Source organism: Agrilus planipennis, unplaced genomic scaffold, assembly GCF_000699045.2.
Source record: "Agrilus planipennis isolate EAB-ADULT unplaced genomic scaffold, Apla_2.0 scaffold17, whole genome shotgun sequence".
Classification (NCBI taxonomy): Eukaryota; Metazoa; Arthropoda; class Insecta; order Coleoptera; family Buprestidae; genus Agrilus; species Agrilus planipennis.
This window is the reverse complement of record NW_020439021.1, coordinates 36,627-46,101: the sequence shown is the minus strand read 5'-3', so window position 1 is coordinate 46,101 and position 9,475 is coordinate 36,627. Positions and strand designations below refer to the sequence as shown.

The following is a 9,475-nucleotide window of genomic DNA, read 5'->3' as shown; positions in this document are numbered from 1 at the left end:
GCTCTTATGTTGTGTTGAATTTATGCCTTTATTATTAAAATAAATTGAAATAATTATATTTTTTCAGCACAAATGATGAGTCAATTTCCACCCGGTTTCAACGCGGGTAGTCTGCAAGGTTTTGCTGCTGCAACAGCAGCGAACTTCACCACTTTCAGGCCCCAGTATTCGGTACCTGGACAGCCACCATCCGGATTTCCATCATAAACAATATAAAAATTACATTTCCTTTTCATGTTAGACTTAAACGTGATAGCACAAACATTTAAATTAATCATTCTGTTTTTTTTTGTTCATCTTATGAAACAATATATTATACTTGGCTGAAAAGAGATCTCTTTCTTTGACTTAACAGCATATTTCGTTTACGTTTAATATTGCTTTTCATTTGTAGTTAACTAAATTATTGTCGTCACGTTGTTCTCTTTAATTTTTTTTTTTGTTATTTAAAATTTAATTTTAATTACGTACAAATTATTTATAATAAATAAATAAAGTGGTTGGTTTTAGGTATTATTTTTGACGTGTAATGGTCGGTAATGTGTTTTTTTAGTTCTCTACTCTCGATTTATATTTAAAAAGTATCCATAGGGTTAAATAATGTAAGAAAGTGGTTGTTACAAAAAAAAGGTATGCTCGCTCTATCCACTTTGGTTGTAGATTTTTTTATTAAATATGGTTTGTTCAGAAAACATTCCCAATAAAAGAATTACCACGCCAATTTAAGACTTTTATTTCACATAGTGTTGCGTTTTAATTTAATTAATATTTTCAACTAAAACTATCATATTAATTGAGATTATTATTCAAAATATAATAATTCTGCAAAAGAACAGTTATTTTGCATAGTGTTGCGTTTTAATTTAAAATTAATATTTTCAATTAAAACAATCACACTAATTGAGATTATTAACCAAAATATACTAATTGAGCAAAAGAACAGTAGTAATTAAATAGTACGTTAATAATTGAAGATTAAGATAAAGGTTTTATAGTAACTGTATCTTTTAATCTTTTCCATTTGTGTTTTAATTTTTTTTGAAACCAAGATAAAAAACTAGTTTTGTAATAATGCCCACAATAGTATTTTGAGTCCCTTTTATCGTAACAATCCTCATACACAAATAAATTACTGTAAAATGAAAGCACCTACAATAATAAATAAGTGGGAAACAAACGAATGCTAGCTTAAAATACGAAATAAAGTATTGATTAAAGCATTAAAAATGGTGAAGGTGTTGGGCATTTAATAAAGTATTTGAAAACAAAGGAATGCTAGTTTTAAATATATTAAAAATGGTGAAGGCGCCGGGCATCATTACGATTTTGTGTGCACATTGAAAATTTGAAATTTTGTATTAGGAGAGCATAAGCTGCGCAAGGTCTTTTAGGAAAATTGCGCGGTTCTCCCAAATTTAGTGTTATTATTACTGTTTTAGGTAAGTTGCGTTCATTTATACTACATTAAAGTAAATCCTAGTTTCCGAAGTGATCTAAAATGAAAATACGAGCTTATTCGGCTTCGGAATAAAATAAAATTCCAAAAATATGGATTATGATATTAAATTTTAACAGTTCATCAATAATTTTTAAGTAGACAATTGTAAATTAATAAAAATAGAGATTATTGAAAATGTGGATTATCGAATGCTTCAAAAAAGATGGCTATTGTTTGTTTATAATTTAATAACAACTCATTAATGTGATTTACTCAAAATTTCAACTAATTGTTCTAAGAAATGCACCTGTTTAACTGAAACAATAACGTGTATCACGAAAAATAAAGTTTTATTTGGAATATAATACATTTAAGGATCAGAAATGCAACAGTTCTCCTGTAAGTAACCTTCCATGGGTCTTCTAATACATTTGTTCCTCAACGAATTTGGACAATATACCACTGTTTTTCTAGCTTTTACGTCTTGCAAATACAATGTAGCAGTATTAACAAAAGTGCTTATTACATGAAATTATATTCTCATGAAAGTGCAATTTCTGACCATAACCCAAGAAAATGGATATGTGGATATTACATTCCTAAAAAAAGTGGTTAATGCCTTTGTTACAAAGCTTGTTAAAGGTTTGTAAATAGGTCTTCTATATTTACAGTCTAATTATATATTGTTTATAGATTTAAATGATTGATTGAAGTGTTCGTCATTCAAATAAATAATGAAGAATTTTCCCCAATGTCAGATAAATATGGTGTTTTTATTTGAAATCTAATTCTGAGTCTTCATACTGATTTAAATTAGTTTGCATCTATAATATTAAAAATTACGAAGTGCTAAGTGGTCATTTATAAGAGGGCTTTTTTTATTTAAAATCTAACTGTAAATCTGCTGTTCAACAGAAATTGTAGAGATATTTCTAAATGGAAATTTATATCCTGTTATTTTGACTGATAAGATTGTATGTTTTATTTATACATCAATTAGGTGCATAATACAAATTAATTTAGTAATAAGAGTAACCAAAATTGTTTATGTAAATAGATGTTTTTATAGAAATTCTGATTTTAATTTTCTTATCAGAATTAGTGCCCAAGAAATTCCTGTACATTCTGTTGAATTGGTACAAATTTCTACTTAATAGTATCTAATTTCTTATTTAAACTCCAAAGAATGGCAATTGCAGATTATTTTGAATATAGTAAATATTATTTATCATACATGTATTTAAAACATACACTATACACTTTTAACTTTTACTTTTTATGTAATACATTTACATAAAACAATACAAATATAAAATGCAAAACAACTTAAAAACTAAAAAATACAGAACTTTTGCTGTTTCATTAATAATAGTTAAAAGAAAGGAATATTAAAATACTATAGTACTGTACAATACAAAATTGAAAAGAATTAATTTATTTACAATAACAAAATACTTTTACATATATGAGTATGATGGTCTCTCTTTGAAGAAGTTTCCTTTGAAAATCCAAGAGTATATTTCAACTTCAACCTGCAGATTAAAATAAAGTTGGTAAATATTTAATTTTTAAAAATTTTGCAAACATTAAAAATTAAACACGAAAACATATGTTAAATTGTAATAGGTATATTAGAAAAATAGAGATTTTGGTTGATTTAAGCAGATTTTTTATTTGGATTTAAATAATCTTACCAGCTTCACAATAATATAGTGATAATCTTTTACAATTCAGACGATTTTTCAATATTTAAAAGATTTACTCAGCAGGCATCAAATAGAGAAATATGTATAAAAAATTACAAGGAATTTGATAGTGCATACGAATTTTTAATCAGACTTAAAATATATAAACTGCGGCCTCCACGATTGACGCTCCTGATTTTTCAAAATTTAATGATTAATTTTAATGTAGCAGATATTGAATAAATATCTAAAAAGCGACGAGAAATATGATGGTGTAGACGGATTTTTTATTGCAATCGAAATAAAATAGATATTTAAAATTTTATATAAAATGCCCTCATTGCAAAAAAAGGTGGGAAATTTAAATAATCTAATTGAAAATGCAAAAGATCTGTGGATTGTTCAAGGTTGAATTGTGACAATCATAGATAGTAGATAGTGACATTTATTACTGTAACCTCGCTTTTATTATCATGAAAACTAATCAAATAATCGCAAAATTGCAGTTTAAACATTTTATTAAAAATTTATCGGATATTTATCAAAGAGATAGGTGCGTATTAATATTTCAGAGGTGTGTCATTCACTGTACCCATGATGTTATTCGTGTTATTACAGCATACTTGCTAATAAACCGATGTACATGTTTCAGTTTTTTTATAATAATGCATACATTGTTTTAAAATAGCAAAAACATTAAGTCATTGAAGTACATTTTCCAGATGAAGAAACGAATCACAAATATTAAAAGTGAATAAAATGGAAATAGCCGAACTGAAAGTAGAAATTAAAATTTGTGGTGTGTGTGGTGACAAAGCTTTTGGCCATAATTTCAACGCAGTTACGTGTGAAAGTTGTAAAGCGTTTTTTCGTCGAAATGCTCTAGCAAACAAAACGTTTAAATGTCCTTTTAACGACAGTTGCGAAATAACAACCGTAACTCGTAGGTTTTGTCAAAAGTGCCGTTTGGACAAATGTTTTGCAATAGGTATGCGTAAAAGTTTAATCATGTCTGAGGAAGATAAAATTCAAAAGAGACAGAAAATAGAAGAAAACAGAATAAACAAGAGAAGATCAGTATCTTCCTTTAAAAGTTCTTTCAAGAAAATTAAAAGGAATACATATTTCAAAAAAGCTCTACCAAATAATTTTGCTCAAGACTGTAAAATAACTAGTGGGGTTAATACAGATCAAAATATTGAAAAGCCTCAAATAAATATACCCAATGTGATAAATTATAGCACTTTAGAACCAGTCAGTACAACATGTGTACATAGTGATTCCTCCAGTTCATTTTCAAGTGAAATAACTTCATCTTTAATACAAGATGCTTCAAGTACAAATTCATGCATGCTAAGAACTATGTTAAACACAACTCCTAATACTAACTCCTACAATAGTGATGAAGATGTTCAATCTACATCAGAAACTGTTAACAACAACAATCAAAATTGCAATCATAATTCCAATCATACACCTATTTCAATAGATGATGCTGATGTTACAAAAGATGTTGTACAAAATGTAAAAAGGTAATAACTGAACAGTAACATTTTATTTTTAATTACACTTTACATTTTATAGGAGTAAAATTGAACCTAATTCAATTGAATCAATATTATGTGAAGCAATTAAATTGGAATTTCAATCCTATTCATGTTTAGCTCAGTGTCACAGTAGTTCTAGGGAGCTAAATGATGCAGAAAGGGCCAAACTGAATGAACTTATTGTTGCAAATAAGGCCCTTCTAACTCCACTGGATGAAGAAATAAGTAGTATAGGATCAAATTACAAAGCAAAAGTAACTTAAATACCTCTTTTGTGGAGTGAACTTTTGTTGTTTGATTTTACCCTTAATTTTTCCTTTATTAGATCACCTTTGTCTATTTAGCTGTAGCCTTTTAATAACATTACAATAGGTTGTATTTTCAGTTATGTGGTGATCAGCCAAATGGAAATTTAATGGATGTTATAAACTTAACTGCCATTGCTATAAGACGTCTTATAAAAATGGCAAAAAAAATTAACGCATTTAAAAATATGTGCCAGGAAGACCAGATAGCTCTTTTAAAAGGGGGATGCACCGAAATGATGATACTAAGAAGCGCAATGAATTACGATACCACAAAAGAGACGTGGAAGGTTAATTAAATTGTTTTACAATAATTACGAGAACCCGAATTTATTATTCTTTATTAATTTGATTTAAGTTCCTGTCACGTATAAATGCTGTGACGTATATTCAGTTTGTTAAATAGATATCCTTCCTAAGGGCCTTGTCAAACATTTGAAATACTAGTTAGTAATAAACATCAGTAGAAGGCTAAATACCACCCATAACTTACATAAATATTGCTTTTAAGGAGCAAATTCAGTTTGGTCAGTGATTTATTGAAACTGCCTGTATGTGCTGATGAAGACTAATAAGTTCGAAATCGCAATTCACGTCTGGTAGTTTCGATAAATTGCTGACCAAAAACTTATTCTTATTCTTTGATAGTAATTTTAATGGCAATTGCAGATACCTCATAGTCAAGAAAAATTAAGCAATATAAAAGTAGATATTCTTAAGCAGGCAAAAGGAAACATTTATTATGAACATGAAAAGTTTATAAAAACTTTCGACCAAAAATGGCGTTATGACGAAAATATTGTTCTTATAATGTGTGCAATAATATTATTTACACCAGACAGACCACTAATTATCCACCAAGATGTCATTAAATTGGAACAAGTAAACTGAAATTAAACATCACTGTTCTCTCCCCAAATAAATAATTTTTTATTTTCAGAATTCTTATTATTATTTATTGAGAAGATATCTTGAGAGCATTATGATGGGATGCGAGGCAAAATCAACTTTTCTCAAGCTGATCCAGAAAATAGCAGAATTACATAAACTTAATGAAGAAGTGATTAATGTTTATTTAAACGTTAATCCTTCTCAAGTGGAGCCGCTTATTCTAGAGATTTTTGACCTTAATCATTAAATGACGTAGTATTGCCTTTTTGTGCATAACTTTGCTCATTACAAATGTTAAGATGAAAAACACAGCCAAAGGTAGTTAAATGAATAACAAACAATATGATTTGTAAATCTAATTGTAAGTTATTTTTTTACTTGAGGATTAGAATTGTTAATATTTGCACATTATGTAAGACTTGTCTCGATTAACGTACTTAAATTGCCGTACTATTTTATTTCCAATTTTGACACTGTTGCATGTAATTCATTCCAATAATTTTTCTTAATTTTAAATACTTGTGCCATGTGAACCAAAAAAGGACAAAAGAATAGTGATAAGCCCAGAGATATCTGAATCTTGTTTATGTTTGTGATGTGATGTTAATTTGTTAAAAATAAATATATATTTTATTTGAATGTGTTTTTCCCTCATATCATAAAATTGAAAATTACATTTTCCTATTTATAAAAATAAGTTGGAGAAAGTGACTTATTGAACAAATAGTATTTAAACTTAATCACCACATGTAAAGTTAATAATAATTCTATTATGGGTCATAAAACTGACTCTGTCCCTGCTTAGAACTTTTATTTGAAACTGTAGCAAGTCTCTTCTTGGTACTATTTGAACTTTCTTTTCTCCCCAAAATAGGACTTGTACTGGTTCCCATACTTCTTATCAAGTTCTTCAGTCCTTTGGCTTGATTATCAAAAGTAGTGTTCTCCTGGGCAATTATGTAAAAGTCATCAAGCAAATGAGGAGGTGGTTCAACATGTACAGGAGTTACATTTATATCAGACCCCTTATCCATTAAAAGTGCCAATCTGCTTTTTAATGATTCATTTTTCTCTTCCAATTTCCTTAATTTTGCAGTATCCTCCTCATATGCCATCAAGGTTGGAATCGGCATATACTAGAGTATGATTTTACAAAATAAAACTGCACAAAAAAGTAAACGACAAATCTTACTTGAAAAATTGAAGCTAAGAAATTATGCAATGAAACCAGTAAAGTATCTTGCCACTGACGTGTAAAATGGACTGAAAATATAGGATTTTCCTCAGGATTTTTAATGTATGGTAACACTAAAACAATCTCTCATTAATAAGTGCAATAACAATCACTTGACAATATCTTACTGAACCAGTCTTTCCATTCAGTTTGGCTTTGTAACTCTGATGTCATCTTTGTAAAAAATTCTGTTATTTTCTCTGGCTTATTATTAATAGCTGCATTAACTAAATATAGTTTCAAAACTGCATTTTCTAGTTTCTTGACAGCTACAATGAATGAATAGTGTAAATTCATTCTCTTTTAAAATATAATCATTATTTAACCTCCAGTAAAAGGACTCTCCAGTTTTGAAAACATATGACTATCTAAATGACCCCATATTTCCTTTAATCCAACCAAATCATAAGTGTTAACGTAGTGCAGGATTTGATCTACTATCTTATCCACACGAAAGCCCCTTTCTTTTTCATTCTTTAAATCGTTATCTAAGGACTTTACGGCCGTGTTGAAGCCACGAAATAAGAGATATTCTCGTATCAATTCGTCCATAAATTGCACGTGAGCCATATTTGAGATATTTTAATAAAAATTAATAAAATATGAGCAGTTTGACAATTCTTCTGCTAACCTCCAATTCACTTTATGTATACAAAAGTACTCCTACGTATATACCACACACATAACACTGCTGTATTGAAGGATACAATTCTACCTAGAAGCAGTTTAATTGGTTTATTTGAATTACATTTTTTCAAATACAACATAGAGCATTTTAATGTTAAATCTTATAAGATTTGCAAACTATCAGAGGTAAAAGACGGGGTACAGGTCCTAGAACTGGTAGTTGAAGAACGAACACTGGTACTACTCCAAAAAGACGAAGAAGATTTTTTCGAGCAAGATTGTCTCATACATGTACATGATTTTTTCTTTGAATTGCGCGAAAGAGATGTTTTTGACCTGGATTTCTTACCAGACACTACACGACTTGTAAAAATCCTTTTAACAGTATTGATAGCATTATTTCGTTTAACACTTTGGAACCGAGAACACTGCACTCTTGAAGCTGGGCCAATTATCATATATTTGCCATTTTCTTTAGAAACGAATCCAAGGGTGGTTAAATACTTCAATGTCGAATTTACTTGGTCCTTTATGTCCCCATTAATCCTATAGTATCCTTTTCGAATAATATATCGAATTATATTTCGTTTAGAGACTCCTGTGGCATTCCTGGGACATGATTGTAACTTTTGTATGACCAAAAGTATCTTTTGACAAAAACTTACGAAATGATAAACTACAAATTTGTTACGATCTTTACAATTTCCTGTTGACGTGAACATGATACAACGCAAATTACTTACTAATAATTTAATGTAATATTTGACGCAATTGAACCTGACATTTAATTAATCGTAAGGCGAATGTGTATAGAAAACTTTTGATGCGTCAGAAATTAAAGGCGATTAAGACTTTGCTTTAATAAAGTGCATATAAAATCCTACCTGATGCAGCTACTGTCGATCCTATTGGCACTCAACCTCCTTCTTTTACCACATTTTCCTATAATAATTTATTAATTTTTACACACCAATTTTTGTAATATTTTTCTTTTAATTATGAATGAAAACATTACCAAATTTGCTTACTTTAAGTTACTTGCTTAAGTAATCAACGAAAATAAGGTAAAAATATTTTTTTCTAACGAATTAAAAGTAATTTTAGTTCAATAAAAGCAAATCATTAATAATAGCCTTACATTCGTAAGATTTTTGTATAACAAGTCACCCAAAATACTAGCTCACTAATTTATATGTAACATTACCTTTTATTAAATTAAAACCTTTTGAATGATGTTCACAAGCAAAAACAAGCATTCACAACAAAACTACTGCACCCTCAAATTAATTGATAATTAAGAACAGCCACACATCTCCAGTGCAAAATAAAACAAACACAGAAGTGAATAACTAGATGAATATTTCTACAATAATTAGAACAAATAAAGTTCAACAAACGTTCCCATTATAAATAATTATCCTTCAGAACAAAGGCACTGAATCCGTAAACAATAATAAGATAAGAAATAAAATTTAGTTGATAACGACGAACAAGACAAGCCATATATCTAGCGGGCATTTTACTTAAAAATGTTCATACATGTCTGTACCACTCACAATTTATGCATGACATTGAAGAGGTCAGGTCGTCTATTATAAGTTTCACACAACATATAAAATATGTTCCTTCCTATATTAATTATTGGTTAAAGCAAATTCTTTTAAAAGTGAAAGTAGCCATTTGTCTGTAATTATCACAGATATATTTAAAAAAATGTTTACATGAATTGAAATATATGATTTGTAAAT

The 9,475-nt window shown here is 28.7% G+C and overlaps 2 protein-coding genes and 1 long non-coding RNA gene across 6 annotated transcripts; 2 read left to right on the top strand and 1 right to left on the bottom strand.

The window, feature by feature from the left end:
• The first annotated feature begins 1,662 nt into the window (after nucleotides 1–1,662).
• Nucleotides 1,663–2,162, top strand: LOC108744342. The gene is made up of 3 exons (XR_001938955.1): nucleotides 1,663–1,837; nucleotides 1,913–2,080; nucleotides 2,132–2,162. It is a non-coding gene; the product is annotated as an uncharacterized LOC108744342 (long non-coding RNA).
• Nucleotides 2,163–3,504: 1,342 nt separating this feature from the next.
• On the top strand, nucleotides 3,505–6,505 carry LOC108744409 (nuclear hormone receptor HR96). 3 transcript variants are annotated; one of them, XM_018480152.2, is made up of 6 exons: nucleotides 3,505–3,676; nucleotides 3,846–4,655; nucleotides 4,708–4,924; nucleotides 5,056–5,265; nucleotides 5,645–5,857; nucleotides 5,916–6,505. In XM_018480152.2, exons 2-6 carry the CDS (start codon nucleotides 3,883–3,885, stop codon nucleotides 6,111–6,113), a joined length of 1,611 nt encoding a protein of 536 aa, XP_018335654.1. In that variant the 5' UTR covers nucleotides 3,505–3,676; nucleotides 3,846–3,882; the 3' UTR covers nucleotides 6,114–6,505. The 3 variants fall into 3 exon arrangements, with proteins under 3 accessions (XP_018335654.1, XP_018335653.1, XP_018335655.1); XM_018480151.1 differs by lacking the exon at nucleotides 3,505–3,676 and having other exon boundaries at nucleotides 3,683–4,655; XM_018480153.1 differs by lacking the exons at nucleotides 3,505–3,676; nucleotides 3,846–4,655; nucleotides 4,708–4,924 and having other exon boundaries at nucleotides 4,931–5,265.
• Nucleotides 6,495–9,159, bottom strand: LOC108744410 (WD repeat-containing protein 91). 2 transcript variants are annotated; one of them, XM_018480155.2, is made up of 6 exons: nucleotides 8,932–9,159; nucleotides 8,612–8,669; nucleotides 7,427–8,336; nucleotides 7,229–7,369; nucleotides 7,059–7,174; nucleotides 6,495–7,002 (listed from the first exon to the last, which is right to left on the bottom strand). In XM_018480155.2, exons 3-6 carry the CDS (start codon nucleotides 7,668–7,670, stop codon nucleotides 6,637–6,639), a joined length of 867 nt encoding a protein of 288 aa, XP_018335657.1. In that variant the 5' UTR covers nucleotides 7,671–8,336; nucleotides 8,612–8,669; nucleotides 8,932–9,159; the 3' UTR covers nucleotides 6,495–6,636. The 2 variants fall into 2 exon arrangements, with proteins under 2 accessions (XP_018335657.1, XP_018335658.1); XM_018480156.2 differs by having other exon boundaries at nucleotides 7,427–7,815.
• Nucleotides 9,160–9,475: the final 316 nt, after the last annotated feature.

Coding starts and splice junctions, on each gene's coding strand:
- LOC108744409 (XM_018480152.2), top strand. CDS start 3,883: ATGGAAATAGCCGAACTGAAAGTAGAAATTAAAATTTGTGGTGTGTGT. Junction 4,656..4,707: donor GTTGTACAAAATGTAAAAAG/GTAATAACTGAA, acceptor TACATTTTATAG/GAGTAAAATTGAACCTAATT. Junction 5,266..5,644: donor CCACAAAAGAGACGTGGAAG/GTTAATTAAATT, acceptor TGGCAATTGCAG/ATACCTCATAGTCAAGAAAA.
- LOC108744410 (XM_018480155.2), bottom strand. CDS start 7,670: ATGGCTCACGTGCAATTTATGGACGAATTGATACGAGAATATCTCTTA. Junction 7,175..7,228: donor TGAATGGAAAGACTGGTTCA/GTAAGATATTGT, acceptor AGATTGTTTTAG/TGTTACCATACATTAAAAAT. Junction 7,003..7,058: donor TCTTAGCTTCAATTTTTCAA/GTAAGATTTGTC, acceptor ATCATACTCTAG/TATATGCCGATTCCAACCTT.